The sequence below is a fragment of the Erpetoichthys calabaricus genome, chromosome 8, assembly GCF_900747795.2.
Source record: "Erpetoichthys calabaricus chromosome 8, fErpCal1.3, whole genome shotgun sequence".
NCBI lineage: Eukaryota > Metazoa > Chordata > Cladistia > Polypteriformes > Polypteridae > Erpetoichthys > Erpetoichthys calabaricus.
The window spans coordinates 97,831,858-97,846,752 of record NC_041401.2 but is presented as its reverse complement, the minus strand read 5'-3'; the positions used below and the strand labels follow the sequence as shown (position 1 = coordinate 97,846,752).

The 14,895-nt window shown below is 39.2% G+C and overlaps 1 protein-coding gene across 2 annotated transcripts in view; it reads right to left on the bottom strand.

Annotated features, from left to right (window-relative positions):
- Positions 1-14,895, bottom strand: part of doc2b (double C2-like domains, beta) — a 462,393-nt gene that overhangs the window by 64,081 nt on the left and 383,417 nt on the right. For both annotated transcript variants that reach the window (XM_051930789.1, XM_028807125.2), the window contains 2 exons: positions 4,751-4,825; positions 247-356 (listed from right to left, as the gene is read on the bottom strand). In XM_051930789.1, coding sequence (XP_051786749.1) covers positions 247-356; positions 4,751-4,825 — 185 coding nt within the window. The remainder of the gene's footprint in view (positions 1-246; positions 357-4,750; positions 4,826-14,895) is intronic.

Below are 14,895 nucleotides of genomic sequence, written 5' to 3'. Positions count from 1 at the left end.
TTTCCTTAAGTGGTTCCTCATTAACCGATCATTTGCATGCAGTGCTTTTGCTCTGTTCCACGATAGCAGCTTGGATGTTTGCCAGTGATGACTGGACTGATATTGAGTTTGGCTTGACAGTTAATTGCAAATCAATAGCCTCTGGCAATACAGCAGAAAGAATTACTCTGTATTCTGGGAATGTTTTTTTGAGTTATGACCTTATTTCAACAGTGAATATGAGAAGAATCCAAGAGGCTAACATACCTGAGGGTTTTGCGGACCATATCCTCATCTGTGATACCATAATATGTAAGTGTTTCATTCCATACTGGGTGCAGCGTGTTTCGAAGAGTTTTTGTCCGTAGTTTATTTGCCTTGAAGAGAAAATAAATAATTAAAAGGCATATGTGTAATCTTAACTGACATGTATAGAAAATATAGCAAACCATGTTTTCTACATCTTAGGGCAACTGTCTATGGTGCTGAAACAACAGCCTATGAACACTCAAGCCATATTCCTGGTATACCGTATGTGCCACCTGCAAATCAGGGGCAGAGCAGATTTCTGTTAAAGAAGAATTTGCACAAATGGCTTCTAGCATTAAATCAGGAAAACATGAGGTGCTGATATTTTAGGAAAGTCACAGATGACCAGCACCAGCAAACTGTATGCAATTGCCTGATGTTATTTTCTAATCAATTTGAGAAAAATGTTAATCACATTTCCTTATTATTCATTCATTCATTTGGTCATTCATTTATTTATCTGAATTATCAAAACTTAGGTCAGTGGCATAGTTGTGCTGTGGGTAGCATTGCTATTTCACAGCAGATCCTAGAACTAGACAGTGTCTGTTTGGAGTTTCCTCATCCTTCACCTGTACTACATGTGTGAGTGTAGAAGTGAGTTATGTTGCACCAAGTACTACTGGAACAGGATACAATTTTCATAACCCTAAACTTGGACTAAATGGGTTTACTAATTGGAAAAATGGACTGACAGCTTTGGTCCTTTTCCCAAATATGTAAAATAAGTTAATCCTTGAAAAGAAATGTGAAAAATGGTGTGGGGACAACATTTAGTACAATTTAGTTAATCATAACATAGTAGTTCACCCATTCATCAGTTCTAAGTCTAGATTATCGAAGGATTCTGAGGAAGCTGAAGTTTCTTCCAAAAGCAGAAACCACACACGTCTGAAAGCCATCCATTGAAGTAAATGACTTATCATTTTTCTGCCTGAAAGATAATTGAATTACGGTGCAATGTGCATCTTGCCAAGGAAACAGATCTGATGAATTAATTGTGAAACAGAAAAAATATTAACAAAACATTATGACTAGCACTACACCTGACACCTGAACACAGTCATATTCACTCTAAAAACAGCACTGTTTGAAAAATGAAGTTTTAGGGGTTTGTGTTTATTGTCCAGTATAATAGCACTGATTATAAATGCAAAGTGAATGGCAATTGCAAAGGAGTAAAATTGTTGAGTGTTGTTTTAGTTTTAAAATATTTTTAGTTTTAGTTTTTATTTAGTTTCAGTTTATTAGCATTTTCAAGAGTTTAGCTTTTCTTGTTTTATCATATTTTTCTAGTTTTTTTTTTACTCACCATAAATGTTGTTTGCATAATTGACAGATTCCCCACAGACACTGTTTTGCAAGTCTAAAAGCACAGCTTTCTTAATAGTTGTCAAGTTGTGTAACATACATCTTGCAGACCGGTCAACTTAATACATGAAAAATGCACTTTTACTGTCTGTGACAGAGGACAATTTTCTCATGATAATGAGACAGTTCATGGCTCTCTGCATAATGAAAAAATGCAAGAATCAATTGACTGGTATGTCCTGGTGCCACTTGTTACATTAACGTGAAATACATTTAAGAATATAGCTATTTATTTCAAAAGCACTTTAATTTCAATTTGTTGGATTTCTTTTGTGAGCAATAAAATTCACTAAAAATAATCTATTTACATATGCTTGCATGTTATTCTTGGTCATGTGAAAATCCTGTAACTCTAAAATGGAACTGTTGATGTTTCAATTTTCGACAGTTCATAGTGAATCTGTTTAAATAAAATGCAAAGGGCTGCCCATGTGTCACACAAAAACTCATGAACCATTGGGCCTTGACTCTTAGTCTTGGCCTTAATCAAGAGCTTATAATGTGACACATGTAACGCAACCTCACAATTGGAGGTACACGCTTACTCATTCACGTAATTGGGCTTCAGGTCCTTCTCATGGCAAGCAGAGGTGCGACCACACACCATGGCTACCAGGAATACAATGGCCATGTCTGCACGTAGTGCTGACAGTAAAGCACATTGCACAGGCTAACTGAATGTTTTAGGTGCAAACTCAAACGTCCACTGTGGAATACATAATGCATACACTGTTCCGGTCAGGAATACGACTGGTGTACTTACAGTGGTGGTGGCACAGGCTAACGTAAATGCAAGTCATTCACTCCAAGCACAACATGGCCAAAGGGTGGTAGGTGCGGGCTTCCTCTGCCAAGTTATTCTCAGAACAGAACAGCCACACAAGAACCAAGTATGCTAAAAACAATTAAAAGAAAAAGAATGCGGCATGCTTGTCAGAAAAAGAGTCCCGACAACATTGGCTTGTAGTGAAGAACAATGTAGCAACCTCAGTGGAGTTAGCCTGGAGTGATGTGTCAGTGACCTGGTGCCGGTTGTTACACATTAATTGATGGAGGGGCTCAGTTTAAACACAAACAGTAGGTGGGTCATGCACAACTCAATTTTCTTAGCAAAGCTGCAATGTATGAGGGCAATCCCAAAAGTAAGGTCTCCTATTTTTTTAGAAATACAAACAATCGTTTATTTTCTATAATATTTACATCATTTTAAAGGTTAAAGAGTTATTTATTTTTCTAAAATAATCGCCATTTCGGTCGATGCATTTTTGTAGACACTGTGGTAGTTTTAGAATGCCCATGTCATACCAGCTCGCCGCCATATCCTTCAGGAAGTGTTGAACCTCATCTTTCACCTCTTCGTCGGAGCAGAATCGCCTTTCGGACAAATGTTCTTTCAACTTAGGGAACAGGTGGTAATCACTGGGTGAATTTCAGTACGACTGGCTGTAAACTCTCTACACCACTTGCGAACGTTTTTGACATCCATGCACGACTGTCCATACACCTCCGTCAATTGGCGATGAATTTCAACCGGTTTAACGCCTTTTGCGTTCAAAAATCAAATAACTGTGCAAACTTCGCACTTGGCGGTAGCGTTCAACGGGAGCTCCATTTTCAAGGGCTGCCAAACCAAGATTGAGCATCCCAGCGAAGCCGCGCATGCTTGTTTCGGAGTGGAGGAAGCACCAATCACAACTGTTGACAACAGTGTGGCCAACAGCCGTACGAACAGTTTCTCTACGTCCCCACCGCTTTGGAGACCTTACTTTTGGGATTGCCCTCGCTCGTATATACTGAAACTATGCATTCTCACATGCACTTTATGCAGACAGACAAATTTTGTGAAATCAATATTGCAAAAAATGGCCTGGGGCTGCTGGGAAAGGCAACCCTAAATTGAAAATATTTATATGATTTAACACAACCACCACAGTGTGCTTGTATTTTACTTTGCTTTGCCAGCAGTGTAGAAGCATGCAACAAATGAACAAGCGTCCACACCGAGTCAGAGGTCACACAAAAGGCTGATGAAGATTGATGGAATACGGAAGTGGTAAATTAACAAAAATAATTAAAACGAGGTATCAGTCTGCGTCATGTAACATGCCAAGGGTGGCATGTAGACGATTTCATTTAGAACTGATCTGTTTCAGTTAAATTTTTCTTTATTAATTATTGTTTTCATTTTTTCTACTTTTAAGACATTTTTTAATTTTTGTATTATTTTAGTTGACAAAATTACATTTTCCTAATTAATAACTTTTGTATTTGTTTTTGCTAACTAGCAGAGCAGTGACTATAATTCAGATTGGCCTTCCAGCCTTTTTCAAAGTCCACAGCCAAGGTGGCTGGAGCTTACCCTGGCAGCACTAGATAAAGAGCAGGTACTAACTCTGAATGGGTCACCAGTCCATTACTGAGTACTCAACAGCATGTCTTTGGGAAGTGGGTACTTCATAAAAAGCCCACACAATAACTGTACAAATTCCACATGGGATTTGGGCCCTATCTAATGGAATTGTGACTCAGTCCTCCTACACATTGCACTACTGTGTTGACCCATTTGAAAAATGAAATTTTAAATTCTGTTTGATGATCACCCCATAGATTATTAATGCAACTGTTTATTCAGGCTTCCACATCCTCTCCATAGTTAGTGTACATATAACATTCAATTATTTTTCTTTCAATTGGGAGCAGCACTTTTTCCAGACTGAAATGGATTATTATAAGATAATAAAATAGCAGCAGTTAGAAGGAAGAGATGCAAAACAGTAGAAGGAATCACAGTATAAAAGAGGGGAATAGTGGAAAAAAAATAGAAGATGTGACTCAAAGGAATCAGCTAACCTGGACTTGCAAACAGAACTTAGTGTTTGAGCCAGCAGCTGCTATGTTTCCATCTTCCCCTGCTTGTTTCACCCCAGTCTACTCATAACTTCTCTTTATGTTTCTTTCTTTTCTTAATTTCATTGTGTTTCATCCCTTTATACTAGTTGTCCCTGATTTTGTAATAATAACAAGAATATAGAAACATCTATCTTGGGTTGAGTCTGCAAAGCTGGGAAACAACAAATGAAAGGTGGCTCACCTTGCTGGCTCCAGGGAGCAGGTGCAGCTTGACATAGGGGTCTGCTAGCCCATTGTGGTCCATTGGCTTGAGGCCCTGAAACAGACAGAAGAGAGTTTTCAAGAGTTCCCATTCCACAAGAGAGGAACAACCAAGGGTCTATAGGACATTTTAACCAACTTTTTTGTATGATATGGATGTTAACTTGGATGGCACAATGGTGCAGTGAATAGAGATCCTACCACACAGCTCCAAGTGTGTGGATTCAACTCTTGACTTGAATGCTGGCATTCATGTGTATATAAATGTCATTCAGTTTGTTTTGGCATCAACTTGCCAGAATTAGTCTGAACTTTTCAATACTGTGTAGTGAAAACAGTGAATTCAGAATGCAGATGAATGGAGGCAAAAGTACTGTCAATATCTGCCCTCTGTGAAGAATTTAGAATGTCTACACAAAAATAATCCTGTACATTTTTTAGCCATGATTAATCAGAAACAGACGGTTTACCCTAAGCCTGTCTAATAACGTAACGTAGCTTCACCAATGTTCAATTACAAGGCACATTAGTTACATTACGGTGCATTGTGATACTCTCTGGGGCTTCAATGTGCCCTTTGATAGACTTGCATCACACGCAAGGTTAGGTCTTTGCTTGCAGCATTTGCTGCCAAGACAAGCAAAATCTCATGTACTGGATGAGATGAATTCATAAGATAGCTATGAGGAACGCACCTAAAATACCTGTCCACTTTAGGAAAGCAAAGGATTATCACATAATAACGTTTGATAATAGCTTGTCGTGAGTCTTGATTAAAATTAGCAATTAAAAGTGCATTAATTATAATGAGCTGTCTAATCACAACCATTTGAGAACTTTGGTTGATATTTCTATATCATTAGTACTTGTCTTTTGTGTAATTTAATGCATTGTAAGAAAAGTTGTGCAATTATTCATGTAAAGGTTATTGCTATGACATCAGTCACTGGTAAGCAATAATATTAATCTTTTAGAATTTCAATATGCTTATCCACTGCATTGATGGGGGTTTAGCTGCAAAATAAGAACATGTATTTATGTACAATGCCTATATAAAGTACACATCCCCTTTGAAGTCACATTTTATTGTTATTCAACATTTAACAACAGTGGATTTAATTTGGGTTTCTTGACATTGACCAAGGGCGGCATGGTGGCGCAGTGGTAGCGCAGTAGTTCGCTTCCCAGGTCCTCCCTGCGTGGAGTTTGCATGTTCTCCCCGTGTCTGCGTGGGTTTCTTCCGGGTGCTCTGGTTTCCTCCCACAGTCCAAAGACATGCAGATTAGGTGGATTGGCGATTCTAAATTGGCCCTAGTGTGTGCGTGGTGTGTGGGTGTGTGTGTGTGTGTCCTGCGGTGGGTTGGTGCCCTGCCCGGGATTGGTTCCCTTCCTTGCGCCCTGTGTTGGCTGGGATTGGCTCCAGCAGACCCCGTGACCCTGTGTTCGGATTCAGCGGGTTGAAAAATGGATGGATGGATGGACATTGACCAATGGAAAAAGATTCTTTAATGTCAAAGTGAAAGCTGATCTCTCCAAAGTGGTCCAGATTAATAATAAAACATAAAAACTCAAAATAACTGATCGCATAAGCATTTAGCCCCTTCGACTTAGTATTTAGTAGCTGCACCTGTGGCAGCCATGACAGCCTTAACTCTGTTTGCGCAGGTCTTTGGGTGCTGCAATTTTTCACAATTTTTCTTTATCTAACAGCCCTATTCAAGTCTAGCCACAAGAACTGGATTGAGATCTGGATTCAGTCTCGCAGTGGTAGTGCTGCTGCTTTGCAGTAAGGAGACTTTTGAAGATTGTGGGTTTGCTTCCCGGTTCCTCCCTGTGTGGATAGCGCTTTGAGTACTGAGAAAAGCGCTATATAAATGTAATGAATTATTATTATCTTGGCCACTACAGGACATTTACATGTTTTTTTTTATTATTTAAGTCAGGGGTCCCCAACTCCAGTCCTGTAGGGCCGCAGATTTTTATTCTAACCCTTTTCTTAATTAGTGATCTGTTTTTGCTGCTAATTAACTTCTTTTGAATTAATTTTAATTGACTTGGTTTTTAAGAAATGTTTCCCTGAATTTCTTCGTCATTTCTTGAATTACTTCATTTCTTTCATTAAATGGCACCCAAACAGAAGTGAAATGTGATGTGAGTGAGCCAACAGAAGACCAACTAAGTCAGGGCCTCAAACTCCAACCAGTAATTAGGCGCTGAGTCTTGTTGTTAATTAAACCCGTTCTTTAATTCCATGGCTTGTTGCTGCTCTCATTGTGCAATAGCAGACATTTCTGAAATTGTGGATTTTCTCTTTTCTAAGAGCAGATCGTCATTCCTGAGACCTTCATCTTTCTTTATTTTCAAATATTGTATGATGATCACAGTTTGCTGGTCCTGTTAAGAAGTTAATTAGCAGCAAAAACAGGTCACTAATAAAGAAAAGGGTTAGAATGAAAACCTGCAGCCATGGTGGTCTTCCAGGACTGGATTTGGGCACCCCTGATTTAAGTCATTCCTGTGTAATTTTGACTTTGTGCTTGCGGTTGTTGTCTTGCTAGAAAAAAAATCTTCTCCCAACCAGCAGGTTTCATGCAGGATGCATCAGGTTTTCCCACAGAACTTCTCTGTATTTTGCTGCATTCATTTTACGTTCACAGCCGTTCCAGAGCCTGCTGCAGAGAAGCACCATCAGCAGCATAATGCTACCACTGCCATGCTTGAAGGTGCGAATGGTGTGTTTTTGATAATGTGCATTATATAATGGTGTTTAGTCTAATGGCCAAAAACTAAATTTTGGTCTCATTAGATCACTGAACCTTCTCTCAGAGTCTCCCTTGTGCCTGCTGCCAAGATGTTATGTGCATTTTTTCACAGTGACTTTGTAGCGGTCCAGTGCCGCTAAGATTCACACTGTTGATGAGATGGTGATTTATTTATTTATTTTTTGGTGGAGATTCCAGGGACGCACCCAGCCTTGGCCTGACCCACACACACTCACAAGCAGAGACATAAAACCAAAGAACAAATAAATAATATATTAAATGAAAACACAATACACAACAACAACAATCAGTTAAACCTCTCCTTTCCCCTATGGTGACACAGTTGTAACATAACAATGAACCACAACAATAAACACTCACGACAATGTTCTTATACAGTTCAATGCAGCAAAAGCGGATGAAATAGTTTGGAGTGAAGATGACAATCCTGAGAACAGCTTCCGTAGTAAATGAATGAAAAAGTCCTACTGGTAAGTCCAGAGTGGTGAGGGGTGAGATTTGCAGGAACGCTCCTTTTGAAGACACACGACGATTAATCCACCTGTATACACATGACAGGCATGCACAAGACAGTACATTCATCCTAAGGGGAAACGATCCAGGGCACAAATGGCTTTTTAGGCGACACATTGGACAAGATATACAAAAACACAGATCTCCTGTTGCTCTGCCAGGCCCCCCTTTTCAACTTTCCCAATGGCCTCTTAAATCCCCAGCAGCCCCTGCTTCAGTTTCAGTCATCCTATGTGGGTAATCCCCTTTGGTCTGCTGGGAAATGGAGTTCTTCCCACGGCAGCACTACTACAACTTTCTCTTTCCTACTTTCCCATAAAGTTGCGACTGGTGAAGCACTCAGGCAACAGTTGTTGTCTGCTCAGTCTCTACAATCTTAAACACTGCAGCTTGTAACTCCTCAGAGTTCTCATAGGTCTCTTGTTGGCATTCCTCACTAGCCTTCTTCTTGCATGATCACTCGGTTTTTGTGCTCTCAGCAGATTTATAGCTGTTCCATACTCTTCATTTCTTAATGACTGGTTTAACTGGACTTCAAAGGATATTCAATGACTCAGATATTTTGTTGTTTCCATCCTCTCACTTGTGCTTTTCAGTCACCTTTTCCCAGAGTTGCTTGGAGTGTTCTTTTGTCTTTACTGGGTAGGTTAGGCCATCATAATGATACACTAAAGGTGGACCTTCTAGATAAGGTCCATTTATACTACAAGTAATGAAAACACTAGACAGTGCTGAACTAATTTTATGACTACTAACATCAATTGGCTTCTCCAGTGATCATTTAGGTGTGGTATATTAAAAGAGGTGAATACTTATGTGGTCAATTATTTTGTGCTTCCATCCATCCATCCATTATCCAACCTGCTATATCCTAACTACAGGGTCACGGGTGTCGGCTGGAGCCAATCCCAGCCAACACAGGGTGCAAGGCAGGGAACAAACCCTGGGCAGGGCATGCACACACGGCTGGGACAATTTAGAATTGTCAATGCACCTAACCTGCATGTCTTTGGAATGTGGGAGGAAACCAGAGTACCTGGAGGAAACCCACGCAGACATGGGGAGAACATGCAAACTCCACCCAGGGAGGACCTGGGAAGCGAACCCGGCTCTCCTAACTGTGAGGCAGCAGTGCTACCCACTGCACCACCATGCCGCCCTTTGTGCTTTATATTTGTAATTCATTTAAAGTACTTTGCAGAAACCTAGTTTACTTTGACATTAAAGAGTTGTCTTCTGTTAATCAGTGTCAAAAACGACAAATCCACTGTGATACTGAATCCCAGCCAGCACACAGGGCACAAGGCAGGAACCAAACCTGGGCAGGGTGCCAACCCACCGCAGGACACACACAAACACACCAAACACACACTAGGGCCAATTTAGAATCGCCAATCCACCTAACCTGCATGTCTTTGGGAGGAAACCGGAGCGCCCAGAGGAAACCCATGCAGACACAGGGAGAACATGCAAACTCCACGCAGGGAGGACCCGGGAAGCGAACCCAGGTCCCCAGGTCTCCCAACTGCGAGGCAGCAGCGCTACCCACTGCACCACCATGCCGCCCATGTGATACAATATTATATAACTATAAAATATGAAATCTTTCATAAGCACTGCAATTTCTGATTAACTGTGATACAATGATTTGTGGATGCTGAAGATGATGTTTTAAACATTTTTATTATATAGATTCTTTCCATTATGAATAACAACACAGGGCCCTTTACAAAAACTATTGCTCACATACTGTATATTTAGCAAATTTAATTAGATTAAGTGCCTTACTCAAGGTCACACAGTGAGTCACAGTTGGTAGTTTAACTAGAAAACCTTTGATTTAAAAATTGTGTGTTATTACCACTAGGCCACAATATCTACTGGTGGTATCAAACCACACAATGCATGAGTTTTTCACATTGGTGGACTTTTTTGTTTCACCCACTTACCCTGAATTGGATTCCACTTATTTGACTATTAATAGATTTAGAAAATATTTTGGTTATCAGCTCTTGATCCTGGATCACAGCAGGCAGCTTGTGTGTGCAGTACTCACAGTTATGAATTATTGCCTCTTGATAATGTAAAGCCGTGCATTTGGCAGAAAGAGAGTAGTAATGAATAAAAGAAAAGGAATGGATTGACACTCACTGGTAAGTATGGAATAAAGTACAATGGAAATGTAGAAGGGGTTTAACATTTAAATGGTTAAGCCTCACAGATTATAGTATCTTTGGCCTAGAAATGAATGTTTAAGTCATGATAGATAATAAAGAGTTCATTGTGTGGTGGTTAGTGCAGACATCAGACTAATCACTGTCTGCATGGAGTTTTCATGTTCTCCAAATGTCTATGTTAGTTTTCTCCAGGCTGTCCACCCCTTCTTGATCACCCTAAAGATGTGATTTTTGGATCTAAGTTGACCTCTTCAGAGGGGTGGGGGGATTGACTCTATCCCCTAATTGAAATGTGCCTCCTCAAGGCCTGTAGTTCATATGCTGTGCCTCAGGCAGTTGGGAAAGGCCCTGCCTTGCAGCAATCCTGCAATTTAAATTAGTGGGTTTAGAATACAGATGGATAAATAAATTTTAGAAAATTACCTCTGCTGCAGTAATTTCTGTTGTGAAGTTAATTTACATTTTAAGCTTTGGGCGACTTTGCTACTTCAATGTTTTCTCTAGGAACTGCTTACAAAGCGACTTTGTTAAATATTAAACAAGAGAGTTTAAAGTCACAGAATGAAGAAAGGGCAACCTTGAAATGTTTCCTGTATTTTGACCAAATGACAAAAATAGCACAATTTGCACTTTCCAGTGTGCAGTGTTATTAAAATATAATAATGATTACATAGTGATAAAGTATAACATTAACAAATAAACAGTGAAATTTACAAGTATGTGTCTCTGTGAGGTTCTTGGTCCCTGTCTGTGTATCATCACTCAACTCCCCTGATTTCTTGGAATTGCCCTTCTAATGTGTTTTGTATGTTTGTGCCTTAAGTCTGGGCATGTGCCTTCATGGGCCAGCCCTGTTTCATCATGAAGGTATGATGACTATGTTTGTGTATATAATTTGTATTATGTCATCTGACTTTTTACACAGGATTCTTCACATTTTGAAGTCTTTACTTATGATAATTCTAATACTAAAGACACATGACAAATACAGCACATTGGGAAACTAGGAGGTTAGACAACAAAACATTTTCTTGTTTGTAGCCAAGAAAAAAGCAAGTATTAAAATGAAGATCAGCAAGGGTAAGTGAAGTGATAGTTGAGTATTTTCTTCATTAAGCATGCCAATAAGAGACAAGGGTAATAATAAAGAGGAGACTGTAAGTTCAGGAGAGGAGAGGAACTCCTCAGATATCTTACCTTCCTGTAAGTCAACTTGGGCAGCTTCCATACAGATATAAGTTAGTGCATGCAGGGTGGGGAAGGAGGGAAATCAAAGTGGGAGCAGAAAATAATTGAAAAAGAAAAAATAAGAGAATATGAGTGAAACCACAGTGGTATTCAAAGCACTGAAGCTATGGTTTGGCACAAACAGGACAAAGTTCCAGGCCTTGAACACCAACGGCTCCCAATGTGCAAACAGGGTGACCCAACAGTCACTAGGTGCTAATGCTAGGAGGTGCAGCAAGGCCTGCCGGATGGACAGATAACCCAAAAAGCAAGATAAGGCTTAGAGCAAAATGTACACAAATATAGAAATAGGCACTGTCCCAGTCCCGCGCCACCCTGGATTGGATTGGAATTAGAGGAGATGAGAAACAAGCAGCTGAAGATTTCAGTGGCCTCTGAAGAAGCAACAACATGCTACTAAAGCAGAAAATCCATTTTATGTTGTTTTATAATAGAGAGAGAGAGAAATGTCAACAAGTCTAGAAGGCCTATTGCATGTACATCCTTGTATATAATTATTATTATTATTGGTATTTTTTATTAATAACAATAGTCTTTCCTCCTCTATATCACAAGCACTACCACCCGTCTATGGCCCAATCCAAACTGTAGATTCACTTTGGGTGCTGAATATTCTTTCTTCTTGCAGTGTGCTAGCTCTGTTTGGCAGTGTCACATTTTATTGTAGAAGACTTGGGTACTGTAGAGTTACAAGAAGACACTTGTGAACCAGGAATGGGTGATATGGACTTAAATTGACAGTGTGATTATTTTGACCCAAAGTGTGATATTCGATAGATCCTGATATGTTCTCAGAACACCTTAAAGAAGATCAATGTGTACACAATCAAACACATTCTATACAAAACCTGGTATTTTTATATACATCACAGTACAAAATTAAGTCTAACCGAAAGAAACTTTTCAGAATTTAAAAATTTCATGCATAGCTCAAGTAACAAGATTTTTTAAATCTTTTTTTTATATATATATCTTTTGCTTTTATTTGAGCTTCCATTTTATATACAGCTTTCATTAATTTTTCTGCCTTGATGGCATCTGTGTCTGCTAGTCAATGAATATTGGTCTCTCTGTCTCTCTCTTCATTGACCGTTTTCTACAAGGAATGAGAAAGCTCTTAAATTCTTAGTTATTATTATGTATTATTAGTAGTGCTGGGCGGTATACCGGTTCATACCAAAAACCGTTTTTTATTTTTGTTATGACATGGATTTTTCGTATACCGCAACCTGTTTAAATTGCCTAAACGATGTTCGGAATGTGGCGCAGCGGGAAACTGTTCAAGTGGGGACCTTTTTCACTGCTACACCACTAAACACAGAGGTGTTGTATGGGGGCTCTTTTTCACTGCTATACCGCTAAATAGGTAGTGGTAGTGTAGGTATTGCATGGTGAAAATGGACAGAAAACATTCCAAAACTGAAGCTGCAGCTGACGATAAAGTTGAACATGATGACACAGAAGGACTTGTGCCGAAAAAAAGGAGTCACGTTCGTTGCCTGGAGATACTTTGGTTTTAAAAGGTCGGATGTGGACCATTATGTTCAAATGTGTAAATACTGTTTCTATACTACTGGATAATACTGCAAGCCAAGTTGTACTTTATTCTCGACATTTCTACTTTATTCTTGCCGTTTATGTCAAGATTAAAGTCGACATGTTGACTTTATTCTCGTAATTTGTCATTAAAGTAGAACATTGTAAACTAAACTTCATCGTAAAATGAATATTTAATTTACTAGATTTTCTCAAACCCCATCATAAATTATATAGCAGATTAAATGCTTTGTGTTAAGTGTTCCCTGAGCCATGTTAAATCGGTACGTGCTTCTTAAACTGACTTCCTCTTGTACTGAGGAGGCGACGGCAGCGATCGCCGTACAAAATACGTTCACTTCATGATATTCCCGCTCTCTGAACATTTAGAATGCTAAGATAAATACTTGATATAATTTTCATGATGAAATGCATTAAAGCATGCATTAATCATGTGGGGGCACGGCAGCGTGGAGGTTGCACTGCTGCCTCGCAGCAAGGGTGTCTCAGGTGTACCCTGCCCTGCATTTGCATGTTTTTCTGGTGGGTTTACTCGGCGTGCTTCAGTTTCCTTTCAAAGTCATGTAGGATGTTGGGTTTTGTTATGCTATATTGACCCTGCTAGTGAATGTTTTGCTCGTATTCACCTTGCGATGTGCTGGCGACTCGTTCAGGGATGGGCACAACCCTGAATGGATGGCATAGTTAAACATGTATAACGAATATATTTTTAAAGTTCTGAACACTCCATGGGCTAAGTTTATAACTAGTTTTAATTTCACAAAGACATTTATCGTGTGGTGATTGGTTATGTGGAGAAAGAAAAAGGAAGGATAGAAACTGGGGTTTTGGTACGTCAAATAGAGATAGCACGCGTGCAATAAAGAAAGCCCGCTCAGAAGAACATCCATTGAATTCTGCGTTCGTGTCTCCGACCACCAGATCACAAACCCAACATTTACACAATATTTAAGTTAAACCTATGCGATACCCATTCATACATCCAGTTTTTTGGAGCCTCGTCACACCTGCCATAAAGTTCTCTACACTGAACATACACTTGGGGACCCCTTACTGCGAGGGAGCAGCACAACCGCCTCACTACCGTGCATGTTTAATACCTGCTTTAATGCATTTCATCATGAAAATGATATCAAGTGCAGTATTTATTCTAAATTTTCAGAGAGCAGGAATATCATGAATGGATTCTGTGTGGTGATCACTGTCTCCTCTTAGTGCGGAGGAAGTCAGTTTAAGAAGCGTAGTGATTAAAAACTGGGTCAGGGAACACTTAACACAAATCATTTAATGTGCTGCATTAACTTATGATGGGGTTTGAGAAAATCTAGTAAATTAAACAATGATTTTAGGAAGAAGTTTAGTTTACGACATTCTACTTTAATTATAAACTATGAGAATAAAGTGGAAATGTTGACTTTATTCTTGACATATAGTTTGTTTTTTTCTTCCCTGTGTCCGTATTTTTTTTTCTTCACCGTGGCCCTAATACGATTCCATAGGGCTATACCACAAATAGCATTATAAATGCAAGTTGCAGTTTTATTATTTATGCATATAGCTTAGCTTGAAGCAAGGTCCATATTAATGCAGTTTGCCTAAATGATGGTTCAGTTGGTAAAGATGCCATCACCAAGTTGCACTTGTTTTACTTTATTTTAATTTGGTGAATACTGTGTAATGCACCTGGGCTTGAAGCCTTGAAGTAACAGTATAACTATCAGTAATAATACTATTATTTATTTTATTGTTATTATTTATTAGTTTAAATATTATGCAGTTTAATGATGGTAAAGTTGTTTAAAAAGTCACTTTAATGTGTCAGTGGACAGAGATTGTTAACATTAACA